Genomic DNA, 20,462 nt, shown 5'->3' with positions numbered 1-20,462 from the left:
TATATTTTTTTTTTTTTTTTTTTTTTTTTTTTTTTCTGTACATCTTCTATGATTAAACACTTCACTGGAGTCATTGTGACATATTTGCCTTTTTCTTTTAAGTTGTGAAATTGTGCTGTAAAATATTTAATACGAACATTTACTTTTGTGATCAATTCTGTGACAGATGGTTGTTGTTGTTTTGGATCACTAATACATTCCTAAACATATACATAATGGTGTTACCAATATACATTTTCTTAACAAGGGTTTGAGCTCTGTGTGAGACCTTGTCAGTGTTTTTAAAAATGTGTCATTTCAAGTCTGACTTATTTCACCAAGAGTGCCACATAAATAGTTTTTTTGTTTCATCAAATATGTATATAGTTAAAATGTTAAATATGAGAGCTTTACCATCTATGTTATTTCAAACAGTTTCTGCTCATGTAACCCTCCACATCTAAACACTGTCATTTTTCTGTGAACTTCCTCATTGCAGCAACCATCTTTGCGCCACACTAACTTTATTTTGTGTTTAGAAAGCATCGGGTAATGATAGAATGTTTTGTATGTTTAATAAATATTCCATTAGAAACATTTTTCCTTGCTTTCTTTGTCTCCACAGCTTTTCTTGCTCACATTATCAACTTAAACTTGATAAACATTTGCAAATGTAGCCCTGAAAGAAAAGTCTTCTACACTGCATACTCCTCTACCAGATGTCATTTGTCCAGACCTTTTCAAACTGATCTTGTACGCCTTGTATTCTTTTGGGAGCTCTCTCACTGTTATGCACTCTGTTGCTGGACTACCGTCCCAGATTTATAAATGTTTAACAAGCATGATATAAACTCCTGACATGTTCTTGCAGAGTGGTAAACCTAGTTGTAGTAGTAAAAGAAAAAAAAGAAAAGATTGTGATCTCAGTGCCTATACTGCATTGATTTCCTTTAAGCCTTAAGGTTCAATCTATTTTATTGGGACTTCATGTGGTAGGTTAACACAAAGTAGTAAATAGCTGACATGGAAGTAAAAAGATTCATGGTTTTCAAAGTCTAAAACAAATACAAATCTAAAGTATGGCACAGATCGACTAAATACTTCTTACTGCATTTTTAAACTTCAGGCTTTCGGGGGTATTTCTTTACCAGCTTTCGAGATTCATTCAAATTTGATGCAGACAGATGGTGAACACAAATTTTAACGTCTTTGTTACAGATTCTCAACTGTAGAACTAGACTTTGATGCTAAAAAATAAATATGATGGGATCTAAACTAATCACTTCATATTTACCCCAGACTCAAGTTTTTTACAGCCTCTAACAGATTTTATAAGATTACCCTATATTTAGCTTCATCCATTTTGCCATAGACCCTCCTAGTCTTTGGTCAATGTGTAAGAAAACTCCTTCAACACACATCCACTTGCTCTGCAGTGCAAACAGTTAAAACGGGTTATGGACTCCTATGGCTGAGAGAAAAGTATCATTTTAGTTTGGATGAAAGGACATGTCTTAATAGGTGTGAAGTTGTGCCACAAACACAGTCATCATTACTCAATCAGCATCTTTTTGTAAAGTTCAATGTGCACCACCACTTTAATGCATATTGGAAAACTGTACATTTTATATTTCTCAGCCTGCTTAAAGCTTAAACTAACCTCTGACCAAAATGGAGTGGGGCTTATTGCAGTATCCTTTCATTCAGGATCAGCATAACTTCCAGAAAAATGGGCCACGGGATTGAGTTGCTTCCATGGGAGTATTCTGATTACTTAGGGACTTCCAGTGATCCTGGAAATGTAGAGATTAGCTGAAGGTTTAATATTTATTTACACATCTGTGCTGACCTTCACTGAGCACAGTATATGCACTGTCAATTTTTTTTTTCCCCTTCGCACTTCACCTTAGTTTTCTTTTTTTTTTCTCCGACATGGCAGAACATTGAGTAACTGTATTTCATTTAATTAAAAGCAGTGGCTGACATGCCCAGATGTTATGTAGGCTCCATCTAAAAGAAGTGTTGACATTCGGTGAATAGAAGTGGCCACCTGCTAGCTTAAACTTTTGGCTTGAGGCGTGATTTGCATTCCTGCGGCCTGTTGCCTGGCATGATTACTACTCACAATTTACAATCCCGTCTACTGTTTTGATTCACGGGTTGTTTTTTTTTTCTCTCCAATTCAGCTACATGTCTTTAGTGTCAGAAATACAGGAAGTGCTGTGAATGAAACTCTATTAGTTTACCACAGAAGAACACAACCTTTTTGACTTTGCTCACATAGAGAAAGGTCAAGAATGCAAATTCATAGTGCAGAATAATATTGTGACTTTGCTACTCAATAACAAACTGTAGTGAATCAGAAATGCCTTTTCATTCATCCAGTCAATGGGAAGCTATGCAACATGCTTGAAAAGGTTAAGACCCCATAATTTTTTATTTTATACAAACCACTTCTTCAATTTTTATTTTTTCCATTGATTATTCCACAATTTGTTTGAATTATCATGTACCTTCCACAAGTATTTATATCCACTAAACTTTTTCACAATTTTGTCACGTTACTACCATGAAGTTCAATATATTTTATGTGACAGTTAAACACAAACTAATTCATGACGAAGTTAAAGGACCAGGATACAAAATGCCCTGCAGTGCTAAGGTCTTGGGTTTGAATCCTGGCCCATTGACGTAACGGATGGGGGTGGCCATAGCCTTCAAACACACTTCCCATGTCTGTGCTAGCATGACCTGTGGATCATCAACTGGAGATGTGTTGCTGAGCAGTGCTGCATGGTGTGTGTCACAGTCAGCAAACCAGCTGTAGACAGCAAAAGGCAAAAGTTGTGCAGTGTTTTCCAAATAAGACACATAAGTTGAGTAATGGTGTATCTTTAAATACACTGGTTTTGTTCTGAGTTGTATTTAGGGGAATCAGAATAAAGTACTGCAAACAACTGGCTAGGCTTTTCAGATATTTATTTATAGGAAAAAAAAATTAAGATGCATGTTTTTAAAAAGATTTTTTTTTTAAAACTATGCATCCTTTTACCCTGTTTTTAGAATTTTGCGTTACTTCTAAAGCCTGTAAAATAAAACCCCCTTTAAAACACATTCAAGCTTATAGTTGTTGTTCAGGGGGTGTGAATACGCTGGATAAACACCAAGTTTCCAAGTGCTGATATAATTTATTTTCTTTCACAAATATGTTTAGTCTTATTGAATGATTAAGAAAACAGACACATCCATGTCAGCAGCTGCTAAAAACATGTGCTTTCATTCAGTCAACCTTAACTCTGACCCTCCTGGACCTGGCTGTCTGTCAAAAGCCACAAGTGCTGGATGATTCAAGTCATTTTTTATTTAATTTAAACCATCTCCAACAGCAGTGGATGGACGCTATTCGGTTAATTCAATTCAAAAATGATGACATAACTGCGGCTAATCTTGTCAGACCACCAAGAAGAACAGCATTTGTGCCCGAGGCAACTCAGATGTCCTGCACGATATAAGGACCAGAGATTACAGTCATGAATGATGCATTTTCTGTTTCCTCTCTTTTAGACACTAGAACACAGCAATGCCTTACCAACTGTTATTGAAGTAAATTCAAGAAAAATCTAAATCAGAGGAGCTGAAGTCTTTGAAAGCACACAATAATATAGAAAATATAACCTCGGACAGTTTTATGTTGTTCTTATTATCTTCCTTTTTCCATTGGAAACATTCTTTGCCTTGTTTAGAGAGTTTTTCAATTATTTGTAGACTTTTCTTTTGTAATCCAATTTTCAGAAAGCTAACATTTGCAGTGGGAGTTATCTTACTCTTTCAGGTCCTAAGAGGAGAGCTAAACTACATGCAAATAAACATGGACTGTAAACTATCTTATCAGAGTTCATTATTGATTTTTGGCTAATCTGCCATCAGTCCTTTGTCTCGGCAACGTAAAAGACAGAGATGGTGCTAATTTAAATGATATTTTTAGACACAAAACTATAAATTATTGTTAATTTCATTTAGTAAATACATTGACTTTTCCTGTGTTAACCTGGGATATATTTCTAGGTTTATTTTCAAAGTGTCACCTTCCAGTCCATTCACATGGCAAGTGAAATTGTATCTAATAAAAATGTTGTGCAGTTTACCTAATTCATCTCACCACATATGGTTCTCCTTATTCGCCTTCTGTGGGTGGGCTATGACTTCCATACAGCTCAATCAGTGCTTCTCCAAAGGGAGACCATATGGGTCACATTTTTACATGTTGTTTGGTATGACAAGGCTGCAGCAGGACAGCGAGGAATGTGTCCTCACAGAGGGTGGCGCAGAAACGTTGTTATACTTGCTTGTTATTCATATGTGCGCAGAGGGGAAGAGTTCAGAGCTGTCTGAGCTACAATGGAGTATTTATGAACGAAGCTGTCACTTCCCATTAACATTAGTCTTGGCACCTGTGGATTGAAACAGTCTTTGTCTTTAAAAGCTGCTTTCTTTTCATTTGGCGTTAAAATTACATTGAAATGCATGGGTTAATGCTTACACCCCCTCGGCCAATTCGATAAAAAACATTATATTTCACTATTTTGCAAGCCCTATAAAATGGATTCACAGTTGTTGTTTTCCCAGTTTCTCTCCACTGCATGCCATCTTTTGTGAAACATATTTTCCTTGAAATCCTGTAGAGGATTTAGGTCTTAAAATTTTTATTTAATTTATTTTTTTTGTAGTTTTCTCCAAGCAATAAAAGCTTCTAAAATCATATGCTACGCATCACCTCTTCTTTATATGCAGGTTAGTCAGTTCCTGTTGTTGCCAAACTACAGAACAGTTTACATCAAAGAACACATAAAACTAAATAAGAGGCTTTAAAGGTAAAACTCAAACCAAAGCAGACAACCAGGATATTAAATAACTCATGTGGTCAAAAACATGTCTTATTGTAGTCAAGCTAATTGATTTAATGGCTGAGGTCTTTTTATTATACTTCTAAAATGAGCCTTATTATTAAAATCAGGGCATATCTGGACACAGTCCTCGATAATCAAAGCAAAACAAGAACATCATTAAGCCTTGCCAGCTCTTCGACTTTAAACAAGCATTTGATTCATGGATTCTTGATAATATGGATTTCTAAAAGTGCCACCATTAAATCAAAAAGTTTAAATGTTTATTATGGAATTACTGACAGAAAGTTATCGGGAAATAACTGACTGAGAATAACTTTTCAATAAAGTGTATATAAATAAAGATCAAGACTAATACTATGTTTATATGCTTTTAATATATTTTGAGATATAATATAATATAATATTTAAAAATCACAGTATACCAGGGAATTTTGGGCTTAACTGTGTGTTTAAATGATGGATCAATAGACGGACAGACGGATAAAGAGATGGAAAAAGTTATATAACAAATGTAATTGTTTATTAATTTGTTTACATTCAGGTAATTTAAGTGCTTGTTAGTAAACACATATCAAGAGAATATAAATGTAATTATATGACGTGATGCATTATTTCAAACTGCATTTGCAAAGTGGGAGAAAGTGATGCAAGACTCACATCTACTCTCATGTGGACATAGAGCTAAAGCCTCAGTGAGTGCCTGGGATACTCTGTGCTGCGATTACCACCATGATAATCTTTACTGCACATGCTGTCTCCAAGGGGAGCTGTGGAAAGTTGACTCAGAGATCTCTTCCTGAACAGCCGTATGATAGTCTTCTACTTGTTTACAGCCTTTATGTTTTATCTAGTGAATTTGTGTGTGTTCATTGTTTGTTTTGTTTTTTCATCTGGAGCATATTTGATTATGATGATTCAAACCTAATGGAGGAAAACTGAAAATGAGCTTATATACATTCATTCTGGTCTGAATACATTTTTCTTTTTTTTTCTTTTTATTTTCTAATTACAAATAGTTTAAGGGAATTGTTTCTGTTGGACTTCACCACTAACTGGTTACAGCAAATCCTTTCATTTATCCAGAGAACTACTTTTAGGGTGATAATGACAGGCAATTCACATCAGGACCAGGACTCATATGCTGAACAATTTGGTTAAATATACGATGTCGAAATTGAAAACGGATGGGAGATGAAAATTGATTTAATATGGTTCCCTCTACATTTTCAGTAAACATCAGAACTTAAAACTACTTTCATGCCTTGATAAAATCTGGACTCCATAAAGTAATTTCTCACATATGTGTCTTTTTTTTTTATAGCCAGAGTTTCTTTTGAGCATAGACAAGTTTTTTTTTAATTGCTTTTTTAATTTTATTTTTACATTCTCTTTCTTCCTGCTTTCCTGCTGGACTAAGTGGTTGCAGGAAATGGATAGATGAATGAAAATTTTCTTTCAAATGTGGGATTAAATCAATTTAGGTGAAATTTGATTTAATCCCACACAAATAGTGAAAGATCTTTTCTTTTCTTTCTACTTTAAATGTTGTACTGTTTACAGTACAATGAAGGAAACAAATTATGCCAAGTTTAGTTTTAAATATCCTCATAGCTTCTTAGATGTCAGATTAACTGCTGTAAAATGACAAATTGTCAAACAAATTTAATCCACATGCAAAGATAAGTAAGAGTATTCACCTGCAGTAGATTTGTTTCTGAGAGGAGAAGCAGCCCTGAAGGCCAATACTTAAATGTGACCTTCTGCAGCTGGTTTCTGTCTTCGTAAATCACCATTACTAAGTTTTACTGAAAGAAAAAATGTCAAATTCTGCTTAGACGATTGAATGAAGACGTTATTCACAAAAAAAAGTGACTTGAGGAGTCCAAATATTTTCCCAATGACAAAACATATTCTGAGTTTCAATACAATACACATTTTTGAACAGTTGCACTTTTTTGATGCTCTCTGTTACTACTTTTTGTGATAATTTTTAAACTTTCTTTTTAAATGTAAAATAATCTATGTAATACTTTATTGCATAACATTACTAAAAATGAATTGCCTTCAGTTGCCACTGGACTGTACATATATGTAAAAGTTTGTTATGGGCTGTTTAATTTTAGTAAACCATTTGATATATTAAATTATTTAATTTGAATTTATTTCTGTTTGATTGTATTTCCAGGTTTTATTCATTTCATCTGAATTGTATTTAAACAATTCAATTTAGTTTTCTTCGATTCCATTCAAATTAGTTCAATGGATTAGATTAAATTCTGTTCTATTCATGAATAAAGTGGATTTGCTTTATTTGTTTAATTCTATTCCAGTTAACTAAATTCAGTTCAAATAATATTAGCTTGGAGTGACTTCATTTGTAAGAAAAGAGCTCATTGCAATTAATTTAAATAAAATAAACATTAAGGCGTCATGTACTAAAAAAACAAAAACTGATGACAACCAACAAAGGTGACCAAAGCACCTTACTGTAAAAATACATCACAAGAAAAAGAAAACACAAAACAATATAAATATAGGAAAATACCTCTATGCTACATGGTATTAAACCACTGTGAAAAGAAATAAGTCTTGAAATACAAACAACTTTCTTACCTGAACATGATAAGTAAAATCCAAATTATGACACTAAGACAAGTATAACAACAAGAAGAGAAATCAAGTGACATCAGTGAGGTCAGAAGATGATCCACATATCATTAGGCATCATGTAATTAAAGTAATGACTTAATGAGTCAGTTCTGATTATTGTTAATTTAAAAAAACAACAACATTATGTCAAACCTAAACAACAGAAAACACAAATAATAAAAATATCAAAGTAAGTGTTTGTCTTAAACAACACATTCAATGAATATTTAAAATGGTAGTATAAACAGGGATTGTTATGGTAAAATGATTAAACACATATAATTTCAAATGAATCTGCAAAGTAGCATTTTATTGGTCTCCAGTTCAAGTTTTGCTCAGATAGACATTACACTGAAAATAAAAATCTAACTTTTAGCCTGATTAAAGACAAATAGCCTTATCAGATCGAAATCCCCTTCAAGTTGCTGCACTTTTATTCTGTTTCTTAAAAGAGTTTGAATGCATGACAGACAGAAAAAGTCAGAAAAAGTGTTTTAACATTTAGGGCAACTGATATCTCTTTACATTGAATTTCCAAGCCCCTCGTTTTTAAAGCTGATCCCATGATTTTCCTGCCTCCCTAGTACCGAGAAGAGATGGTTGAAGGCGAGGGCTTCATTAAGCCTCTCTATTGTTAACATCTGGGTTCAGAAAGACGAGTGTTCTGGTATACCTTGACCTGCCTTATCAAGGGCTTTTATTACACCATGTAGTTGATATTGGCAGCAGTGGCAGTTCTGGCAATGAAAGCCTCCAATGATTTAGGACACAAGAGATCAATGTAAGTAGGCTGTTTCCCTGCATCCTTCATCTCCCGGCTGAAAAAGGGAGAAGAACGTCTCTCCTCTTGTTAACTCAACATAAACACATATCAAGTGTGAATAAGTCAACTCCTATTGAATGCTTTGAAGCTCAAACGTTGTGAATTTCTTGACAGCAGTTTTCTCTGTTATTATTTTATTTTTAGTTTGGCAGAATATTTTTTTATTATTTTACAAAACATATTTCTTAAATTTCTAGTAGTTTCGGTATTTCCTGCACGCAATTTCTCCTCTCATTTTCCTTTCTCATTCCTTGACTCTTTTTTTCTTCTTTCTCTTTTCTTTATTTGGTTCTTGGCTCATTTTTTCCCCACACCGTTTCTCCGTTATGACAGCCACCCTCCCTCCGTTGCACCAACTCTTCCTGTCAGAGATGTGGTTGCCATGACAACTGCTGAATCACTCTCCACCCAGTCTGCAGCCTTCCTCTAATGTCATCTTCCTATGCAGCATGGTCGTCCACCATACAGGCCCGAATTAGTGTGCAGATTATCACAGCAACTTTCTGATACATTTTTTATTTTTTATTTTTTCCTGAGGAGTTGAGCAGCAATCAGCCTGATGGGTAACGTACCCACTACAGTGAAGCACTGCCTGAGCTATAGGCAAATCATCGAGGAATACCCTTGGTTTAGAAGCTGGCTGCAGGAAGAAAAGGTGGGCATAATATTTCCTGTTTTTTTTGTTGTTGTTTTTTTATCTGCTGCACATGTTCTGTGACATAACTTCCTCATTTCTGAAAGGCCTCTCAACAGCCACTCTGCTAAAGCTGGCAACATGGTAGCAGCAATTAATCGAACTGTTTCTGCTTTTCTTGATTTATGGCAGTAATTTCATGTTTAGTAAAAGCTTGAATTGGTGTCATTCTGACTGTTTTTGTGTACTGGTTAGTATTATTATCATACATGTAGAAATGATTCTATCTCAACATTTTCTTAGTGCATTTAATATGACTTCAGAAATCAAGATTTCCTTGTTTTACATTTGAACAATTGAAATAGACTGCAACTTGAACTTGAAATGTGACTCGGAAAACAGATTTCCCCAGAAAATTTCTGAGTTCAAATTCAATATGGCTACTTTGCAAATAAGCAAAGTTAAACAAATTAAGTGCTTTATTATAGTAGTCATTCCCTGATCTGAGATCCAACTTTGGGGGCAGTTCATAAACAACATCTGGTGGATGAGTAACCCAGTCTGTTTAAATGAAACAAATTGGATTTATTTAACATTTACAAATCTAATCACATGGAACTAGTTAAGTTTAATACAGCAATCAGTGAAATTTTTGGATTTTTTTTCATCTCTGCTGTTTTTATCTCAAGACAAATGTCAATGAACAGAAATGAAGAAAATAAATGCATTGCCATGTTTCATTTTGCTAAAGGGGGATATCATGTAAAATCAACTGTTTTCCACCCAAAATCTGTTAATGCAACATCCTAACAATTGTTTTTATTTGTTTCACTATTCACTATTTTATTTTTATTTTTTACCATTTTAGCAACTTTCAACAAATTTACAGATTTTTGCATACATTTTGGTCTGTTTTGTTTATTTCCTTTGTCTTGGATAAAACCAATCAAATACATTAGCAAACCAACAAAATTACTCATGTTTTCAAAATGTTGTTTTGAAAGTTTACTGAAAAAAACACTCCTGGTATTAAATAGGAGAACATTTGTTGTGGTTTGAGTGGAGTTACCCTGAGTCTTTTCTTTAGCTTTGCCTTGATGACATACATTCTGAGTTTCCTTTATAATGAGATGACAGACTTATGTACAGTCTCTCAGATTTCATGTGGCTTTGAGATATTAAGTAATTTATGTTCAGAATAGCATGCCCTGGGGCATTCCTTCGCAACACTGTGGATAATTTTACAAGCTTTCATTATTATGCTGAGTAATATTCTGCTGTAGTCAAATTTCTGTTCTGATTTTTCTGCAGATCGTTATCAAACATGACTATCCAGAGTTTGTGAAAATTGTTGAAGTTGGGCCAAGAGATGGACTTCAAAATGAAAAGGTATACTTTGATGTGTCACTCACAAACCTCAATCATTTGTATGGATACCTTTTGCTATTATCCCTCACCCCTGAAAAATATTTTTGTCTTTCATTACAGATAAACAATTTAAAATGTCTGAGTTACCTACAGTGGAGTTTTTACTATTTTTACATTTACATTACATTACTGCCTTCAGCAAGGTTAGGGTTTTTTCAAATTAAATGCAAATACCATTTGTGTGACTCTCATGAAAACATTGTTTTAGGATAAAACTCCGGTGACCTGTTTCATTGTTCCCCAGGAAATTGTTCCAACAAGGGTGAAAATCCAGCTGATAGACATGCTCTCAACAACAGGTCTGTGTGTGATAGAGGCCACCAGCTTTGTCTCTTCAAAGTGGGTACCGCAGGTAATAGCTCTTTTTCGTGCACAACAGCAGAGCGCTGACTGATTTATTAGGGACTATTTCTTGCTGTATATGTATTGATGGAAATGTGCTCCTGTGGTTTGATCCATTGCCGGGTTTTATAGTTTGTGGTCTGTTTGTTTTAGCATTCCATGCCATAAATTGCACTTCATTTATTTACTTAAAAAGAAAAGAAAAAAAATGCTCTTCAAAATCTCACATGAAACTTATTCTCTTCATGGTGATAAATTTGTGCCACAGAACATGCTATAAAGTCTTATTGTACTTCTTCACATCTTTTTCCGCACACATTTAGATGGCAGACCACACAGATGTGGCCAAAGGAATCCAGAGAGTGCCTCATGTTCAATATCCTGTTTTGACTCCAAACATCCAAGGTTTTCAGGATGCAGTAAGCTTTAAGAGTCTTTTCAGTGTGGTGATTTGTGACATAATTAAAAACAGAATTTAGTCACTCTTGAGTGTTGGCTTCATGCTAAGATAGGACTCAAAAATAATTTCGAAAATAACATTCTCTGATGTTTAAAGGTTGCAGCGGGTGCCACGGAAGTGGCTGTTTTCGGGTCGGCTTCTGAAACCTTCAGTAGAAGAAATATCAACTGTTCTATTTCTGAAAGCATGCTGCGGTTTGAGGAGGTCATTAGTGCTGCCAAGGATCGACAAATCCCTGTTCGTGGGTTTGTATTCTAAATGTTTAATGTCACATTCAACAAAAGATGAATTACACATCTCACTACCCCTATAATGTTATACCAAATAACAGATCTACTATGAAGGATAAAAAAAAGTTTCCATAAAGAAGAAAAGCAAACCAGATAGCACAGTTCCAGATGTTAACCAGATTATTTTAAACTGTGCCTAAACCGCAAGTCCAAATGGACTGTAAGTCTTTCCCAGTAAAGACACCACTGAGTCTCTGGAATCAAATAAGCAACAGCTTTTGAGGTTTTTCATGTAAAAAAAAATGCTGGTGTTTTAGAGGTTGTTTAGGTTTTTGACAGTTAAGCTTGGATAAATATACTCTTTTCTATTTCAGGTACGTTTCTTGTGCCCTTGGGTGTCCCCATGAGGGACACATCGAACCCTCGCAAGTTGCTGAGGTAAAAATGAATTTACACTTATAGCAAACCCTCCTTATGAAATTACTTTGTGAATTAACCACCACTGATTTCAATTACTTATTACTGACTTACCAGTATGTTTTTTTTTTTTGTTTGTTTCTTGTTCATATATTGAAGACATAAAGTTGGCAGTCTGTTTAATTGATGCTTTTCGGTGCAATCGCCTCCTTGTGACAATATTAACCACATTTTTACTATCGTTTAGGTAGCAAAAAAGTTGTATGAAATGGGCTGTTATGAGATTTCCTTGGGAGATACTATTGGTGTTGGTACGCCTGGCTCCATGTTCAAGATGCTGCAGACGGTGATGAATGACGTCCCCATCAGTGCTCTTGCCGTTCACTGCCATGACACTTATGGTCAAGCACTTCCTAACATCCTTACTGCTCTTCAGGTAGGTCTCCTGATCTATGGGATGGACCACAGATCGTGCCATAGATCAGACATCATAGTTCCCTGCTTTTACTATCTCAAAAGCACTATTTTACTTCTTATAATTATTACTTTTACACATCAACTTTTGTTGTACCATTTGCTGTACTTCTGTAGCAAACATGGAGGTATTTTTGGTTAGATATTCTTAGACATCCAGGATGTCTAAGAATTGATTATAATATCTGCCTTTAAGTATCTATGAATATATTTGATCCAGAAAGCTTAAATGTTTAATGTGGATCTTGATCTTATGACTGCATAAGGTAGTATGAATGAATAATACTTTCTTCTAACTGCCAACAATGTAGAGATCAGAAGCAACGTCTAAGGTCGTGATGAGTATGTGGTGAGCTAAACTGTTCCCAATCTAACTTGTTTGACATTTTATTTAAGTTTGATTATCTAAACTAGAGACAACATTCACTTGTTTCTTTTCAGATAAAATATCATTAGCTGTTTTCTTTTTTTCCCCTTGAAAATGCAAAACAAAAACAAAGAAATGTGAAATCCACAGTCCTACTGGAACAGCGAAACAGTCAACAGACAAGAAGAGCTTAACATATATGATCTGTTTCTGCAGAAACCAACATTATTCACAATCTGGTGAAAAAAATGCAGTAATTTAAACAAAATAAAATATTTGCCGTGCTCCATATCTTGAAAATAACCCGTACAACAGAGAGCAAATGACAGTGATAATAACTCACAAAAGCATAACTGTAATAAGTGGAAAGGGCATCATTTGGGGTGTTTTTCACCACTTTGCCTGCAGCAAGTGCAAACCTGACATACATCCAGACATAAAACAGAGGTAAATGAGATATGGCTGTATCAGTTCTCTGGAGCACATTGTCACTGCACATGAGGAAGCTCATTGGGGGCTGGGTGGGTCAACAGATGTGAAGGGGTCAGGACAAAGGCTCACCTATTCGGTGTCTGTTGGACAAAGCAACTGGGAGTGAGGTGGATGGAAGGGCCCTGGGGGGCTCCTAACTCGTCTGTCGCTTGGCTGTTGAACTCTCTGACAAAGCTGTACTTAAAGCTGCTGGAAAATGATCCTTTTATTTGCTTCGTGCTGGGAATGTGGTGAACAGTGCTGCAGACTCACACTCAAAGGTTTTCAAACCACCTTCTTTTCTTGATTATGCAGAAGAAAATGTACATTTTAACTGCATAATAGATTGCATAAATGCTGGACTATACGGTCACATTTACAACTGATTTTGCAGTCTAAAGTTGCAAGCTTTAGGCTGCTGAAAAAGCTCGACATTGTCAGTTTTAAAACAGCAAGCATTACTAAAGTTGTTATCTTTAACAGTGGAGTGAAAGAGCATTGTGAGTCAGTGAAATTCTTTTTGCGGATCGCACTCGGTATGATTCATCACAGCTGCGGCATACGCAGAGAAAATAATAGCAGCCGGGGATATTTAGCTTACCGTTTGCTCACCCATAAACAAGAAGGAAATGAAAGATTTTATCATAGTTTTTCATTACTGTGTGCCAGAACTCCGCACCACCAACCGAGAGAGAAATGAATTCCCCCAGTGCTGTCAGCCCTGAGTCACCTCTTTTGTTCCTGATAAAGACATTCCTTGGTCTTTGTAACTTTTTTTTTTTTTTTTTTTTTTTTTCAGGAGGTCGGGGGTAGCTTTGTCTGAAACCTACTGGGGCAGGTCACACAATGACAATGTATGTGGTTAGATTTCACAGGCTTGGCATGGAAATTTTCATATCCGTTCCTGCAATTTTGGTATAGTGTGCACTACTGCGTCTGGGATTTACAGTAGCCTATGTTCTCTTTACGGGATGGCTGGCGGTCACGTAGCATCAGAGGAACTTGTTGTTGGTCTTATTTCTTCAAGATGTCTTGCACATTTACAACATTTTGCATTATAAGAGGCAATAATCAGATCATCAGGGTCAGAGTGTCAGTTGTTGCTACCTGACAGAAGAGCATTTTAAAAGTTTTTTTATTTATTTATTTTTTATTTTTTTTTATTGAAATCCCATCTAAAATCTTATTATAATTTTCTATGGTTCACAAAAATAATCACAAATTCTAAACGATTTTTATAAACTGCTCAACTTTACTACTTAATTTTTCCTAATCACATCATCTTTGTATCCAGTTCTGGGATCTGTGGTGTTTAGCTTTTTACTCATAAGGTTAAATTTAAATGATTAAAACTTTTTGTAAAGTCATAATATTTATTTATGAAAGCCGGTTTATTTCAGCCTAATTCTTTCTTTTGTTTTTTGTCATGTTCTGTAGATGTACACAAGTCCTGACAATATGAGACAGAGAATCAGTGAAAAGATAAAACTCTTGTGTCTCCTCCCTGCAGTCCTGCTACATATCTACAGAAACGGACATCTCTGTCAGTTTGTGCTGCTCCAGATCGTTGGTTTGCTGCAACTCTGATGACGGAGTAAAAACAACGTATACCTTTACAGGAAAACTGTTTATCCTCCATTATCAGTGTCAATGATAACGGCATTTGGAGAAAGAGAGGCAGCCTAGCACACAGCAAGTGGCAGGGTGTGATCAGCACGTACAGGGGTGTGATTGAATGCGCTAAGGTTATGTTTTAAGCCAAAATTACAATGTTTTAAGCATGCAAATACCAAATGTATACATTTTCAGTTTTTCCCAAACTGTTTATTAAGGCTAGAAAGTTGCACTGAGATGGTATCATTTTCATTTTGAATTAGTTCTCTCTCTTTTACAGATTTTTTAATAGGCTCTACATTGAGGTTCAAAATAATGAAATTAACACATTTTCCACATTTTTCAATTGCATAATTCTTTGAAATTTTTGAAAGATCCCGAGTTTTACTTAACACATTCTGCATTTGGGTTGAGGACATTGTTTGTTGTAGATACAGTAAACCTACCAATGCATGAAATGGCTTGCATGGAAACAGAACTTCCTTACATTTCCTTAATTTTAATACATAAAGAAGTTGTGAAGTAAAGCGATATCCTGTGGGCTTCTTTGGCACGTTACCTTTTTCGTCTTCCAATGCTCTTTGGTTTGCTTTCTTCTTGCTAGTTTTTTTTTTTTTTTTTTTTTTTACATTTTTGGAACAAGGAGGTTTGTGTTTCACTGTAGAACATGTGTCAGTTTAGTTTTAGCTCCTTTGTTTATGTATCTCAGCTTCATATCCCGTTTTAAATACACACAGCTTTTCCTTTGACGCAGTTTTCATACTAAATTGTGATTATGTCCCTCCGAAAGCCTCATCCACTCGCAGTTCAGAATGCCAACATGCTTACCCCAAATCATTGTAGTTTGAAAAGGCACATTGTCTTTATCCAGGAATGCATTGTTTTCCACACAACCACAGCTTGGTGAATATTATTTTTTTATGCTAAGCACACATCTGGTTTCTGGGCACTGCAAACCTAACTGAGCGTTGGAAAGCTTAAGGACTGACCACCAGTTCCTGCATGATTAGCGGTACAGAAGATGCTGTTGAGGGGCTACATTCATGCTTAAGGCTTGTGACCTTATAGTGGTGGCAGCTTAGAGCAGGACGATTGACATGGAAGATTACAACTCTGTGTTTATTTTACAAAAAAAAAAAAAAAAAAAAGATCTGCCTTGAAAAGTATCCTCCTCTGGCTTTTACCAAGGTCTGGAAACCTGGTGCACGGGTAACATACACCTCCTTCTCTCCCTTTGCCAACACAAACAGCAATTACTGCTGGCTCAGACAAACCCTGAAAGAAGCAGGTTCTTGTCTGCAAGAAAAGCACCCAATTAGCCTCATTGTTCCAAAATAGCTGTAAAGGTCCTTTTTAATTTAAGTTGCCTGGTCGTGCTCCACGGGGTAGAAGCACCATGTGACCCGAATGCCACTGAGAGGACCACTGTGTTAATTTAGTCTCACTGTAGGATCCTCCGACATCTGGCTCTGACACAGAAGCTGGAAAACAACTTTAATATTCTCATGATAGTCCCACGGACATGTGGAAAACATCCACAGACTGACTGAAACCAGAAGTTTTGGCTTTGGTGTCTTTTGGTGTGAAAATAATAGTAAACTCATGGTGACTTGGAACATTTGCATGAAAAACAAAATACTTGTGTCTGTTGTTATATGTGTCCATGTGCTCGGAATATTTTTATTTTTCCAATAATAAAGAACTTGAGACATGATAGGCAACATTTTTAGGCAGAACAGTTATAACTGTACTATTCATTTTTGTCTGGAGATTTACATTTAAATAGTGGAAGGACATATATCACATATATTATATGCACTTGTCATGACCACATCCTCAGCACATTTTATTTGGATTTTAACTCACAAAGTGAGTGAGTTGCTTAAAACAAATGTGTCCTTTTGTGTTTTATGAAAAGAAAAAGAAAAGTGGGTGCATATTTCTATCATGGGCCTTTAACATGAAAACCCCAAATAAAACAGAATACAACCAAATCCTTTTAATTCTCCTGAGAGCCATTTAAGAGAGCATTATTGAACAAACAACATCATCAAGAGCAAGAAACTTATTAGACAAGTGCATTTGAACTGGACGGTGAATTTTAATGACATTAACATTCTCGCAAATACACCAGATTTAGCAAAAAGCAAACCACAGTCCTAAAAAACAAACAACACAACACAAATAGCACATTAACGCAAAATGTTATTTTTAAAAATACAAGAGTGCACAAAGAACTACTACAAAAAAACTATAACGACAATTAAACTCGGTTCTAAGATACCTATATCAAAGCTCTATGCTAGTAGGTTTACGAAAACATCTGTCATAACATACTAAATAAAGCAGCAAGTTCTCAAAAGTTGCAAAAGGTGATTGAACTATTTTTAACCAGGGTTAGACTTTTATCTCGCATAGATCAGTCTGAAAAATATGGCACAGTTTTAAACCTACAAGGAGAACATAAAGCAGAAAGTTTGTGGTAGCTCTGGAGAAGCTCAAGTGGAAGAATCTGACTATTAGTTATTAGCATGAGCAGTACAGATCTAGCCTATGTGTAATGGTGGTGATTTGACGGCTTAGCAGAAGCCATTTGTAGTTTACCCTAAGCTCACATAGGAAACAAGTGGAAGAAGGTGATATGGTCAGATGAAACCAAAATGATCGTTGCTTTACTGAAATGTAAGTGTGCATATGTGGATACTATTTATCACCCTGCTCACAATTTATCCACGGTGAAACACGGTGGTAGCAGCGTCATGCTGCAGGGCTGCTTCTTTTTTTTTTAGTAGAAACAGTAAAGCTGCTCAGAGTTAAGAGGAGGATGGAATTAGCTAAATAAAAAGAAAAATCCTAGAAGAATATATTTGCAATGCAGCAAATACTTGAGGTTTGATAAGTTATTTACCTTCAGGGGATCACAGCTTCAAACACGAAGCCTGGGCTAAGGAAGGATTACACCAAAGTCTACTCAAGCCAAGGATTTTGCAATATATTATACTACAATTTTCAGTTATGCATTTCTTAATGTTAGTCTGTCACATAAAATTTTAATACAATACATTTAATTACTTCAGTGAATTTTAGCGTTGCATTTAATTCAACATATTCAAACAGTGTCAGATGTATAAAGATATATATATATATATATATATATATATATATATATATATATATATATATATATATATATATATATATATATATATATATATATATATATATATATATATATATATATTTAATTTCTATACATAAACAAGTTCTTTTTAAACTGCAACAATGATTGGTTTGTTTTCAGTTTTGGAGACATGTCACATTGACAAGTCTGGATGATGGAAAAAAAAAATGGCAAGAAAGATAATCCCTGTGGTCGAGAGCAGAATAGTCCTGTAAAAACATGAGTAACCAGGAGGATCAGTAACACATAAAATGTCCTGTTCAGTATTTATAATATTCCTCTCTCAGGAACAAGACCATAATTATATAGTGCTGGCAGTGAACGCTGGCAGAGAGGATGACTAGGCCATACTGTGGGGCTTTTCTTTGCCCACTCATCTTCAGGAGCAGAGCCCACAGTCCCCCGGAAAAGCCGTAAAACATGACCGCAGGTCTGGCGAGGTGCAGGGGCACCAGACAGAACAATCAAACAGAACAAGATTGTTCCTGGATTTAATATGATGTGAAGGTTGCTCAGAGGTGCTGAATGTCCCTGTTGTTTGTCCTCACAGATGGGCGTCTCTGTGGTGGACTCTGCAGTGGCAGGCCTCGGTGGTTGCCCCTACGCTCAGGGTTCATCTGGCAATGTTTCAACAGAGGATGTTCTTTACATGCTCCATGGCATGGGCATTGAAACTGTAAGTTTGTCTTTATAGTTCAGTTTGGCAGACCTGCTGTATATCATGTCTCAGTAATCCCCCAGAAAACCAAACCCACACAATCCTTCAGACCATATTGACATAAACTGATTGCTCTGCAAATACGCTGCTCTGTAAACGTTTATTTTTCCAATATCAATGTCTTTACACAACTTATGCAAGAGCAAGAAGGCACTGCACTTGTGCTCCCTCGAACTCTTCAACAATCCCTACCCCTGCTGGTGGAATATTTCTATTGCAGTTTCATTTTTTGTTATTGTGTCTTTCTTTGTGCTGGAATCTAACCTGAATTATTACTTTTTTTTGTTTTGCCTTGAGTAGTGGAAATATAGAAATATATTCTATGCATGCTCTTTCTGCTTCACAGGGAGTGAACCTTGACAAAGTCATAGAAACTGGTGACTTTATATGCAACGCTTTAGGTCGCAGGACAAACTCCAAGGTGGCTCAGGCAAGAAGCAGGACACTTTGAGGATGCTATGCACATTTATACAACTCTTGCTTTTTGAGGGTGTATTCTGTTGTTTTTCTTTTCAGATCTGTTTTCTGCACCTTTGTATTTGAATTTATTGAACTTCTGACTGCTAGGACCTTAATAGTGTTCAGAACCAGTCCAAGTTGTCCAAGGTAGAAAGTTGATCTATGGGCTCACTCTACCATCTTCCACAGCATCACTGAGCATGCTTTAAAATGTGCTGTGCCTGGTCGTTTATTCGTCCTGCATTAATTACAGCTAATGTTAACATTAACTAAAGTGCCAGTTTCTACCCAACGGGTTAAAGTTTTTCTTTTCCCTGCTAAATTGCAGCTACAATCTAAATGACCCAAAGAACCCCATCATTTTGCCAAAAATGAACAAGTCAGAGCTCCTTTTTTCTTTTTTTTTATCCCTGATTGAAATGACTGTGATCATACTGAAGGTTAAAGTTAATTGCTATTTATTTTTGTGTCTGTCTTGCCAAGTTGCAATATATAATAAAAAGATGGTATCTAAAAAGACTCTGGATTTTAATTTGATATTATCTAAAATAGATCACAGCAGTGTATGTTTATTCTGCGCAGGGCCCTTTGAAAATGAGATAAGAGAAGATTCGAGAGGAGGAGCTCCAACAGTACAAAGTTATGTTTTCTGTGCTTGATGCGTGACATTTACAACCATTAATCATGGAAGTTAGATCCATTTTAATTTTGGGCTTTCAATCATCCCTTTGAACTGTTTTGTTGTCAGAGTTGAAAGACGATACACACTGCAACAACAATTGAGCACAAAATCGCAAGTTCAACTTTCGGGAAGTATTTCTAAAGCTGCTGCATTTTTACAACTTATCTCCATGGTGCTTCAAGTCTTTTTGTACTCTAGATCATGTAATTCGAAACTTCTCCAAAATGAATAAATTGAATATTTTATCAAATGTCACCAATAGTTTATTCGGCTGTGCCTAAAAAATATATTATTGACCATTTTCAATTAATTTGTTTTTTGTCCAGAAGGAGTGAATGCTGCAAGTCAGTGACCTGATGCCATCTGTTAGATTTTCTTAGACTTTTTTTTTTTAACTAAATTGAATAATGAACTGGATTTAATGCACTATCTGAGTTCAATGAGTAGAATTAATTGGAATATATAGTGTGTAAGATTGAATTGAAATGACTATTTTTGTGAAGTCCCTCAAGATGATATGTTGTGAATTGACTTGATACAAATAAACTGAAGTAAAAATGAATGAGATGGCCAGATTACTGGAGAGTTTTTAAATGAAACTGTTAACTATCCAAAATGTTCAAGGAT

The 20,462-nt window shown here is 35.5% G+C and overlaps 1 protein-coding gene across 1 annotated transcript; it reads left to right on the top strand.

Moving 5' to 3' along the window:
• Positions 1-7,954: 7,954 nt before the first annotated feature.
• hmgcll1 (3-hydroxymethyl-3-methylglutaryl-CoA lyase like 1) lies at positions 7,955-19,918 on the top strand. The gene is made up of 9 exons (XM_014981862.2): positions 7,955-9,013; positions 10,304-10,381; positions 10,665-10,772; positions 11,086-11,181; positions 11,319-11,467; positions 11,827-11,890; positions 12,117-12,305; positions 18,527-18,652; positions 19,041-19,918. Exons 1-9 carry the CDS (start codon positions 8,918-8,920, stop codon positions 19,143-19,145), a joined length of 1,011 nt encoding a protein of 336 aa, XP_014837348.2. The 5' UTR covers positions 7,955-8,917; the 3' UTR covers positions 19,146-19,918.
• Positions 19,919-20,462: the final 544 nt, after the last annotated feature.

This window comes from Poecilia mexicana, unplaced genomic scaffold, assembly GCF_051168715.1.
Source record: "Poecilia mexicana isolate PSO_F unplaced genomic scaffold, ASM5116871v1 scaffold_15, whole genome shotgun sequence".
NCBI classification, from domain to species: Eukaryota; Metazoa; Chordata; class Actinopteri; order Cyprinodontiformes; family Poeciliidae; genus Poecilia; species Poecilia mexicana.
The sequence above is the reverse complement of the archived record's forward strand: the minus strand, read 5'-3'. Positions and strand labels throughout refer to the sequence as shown.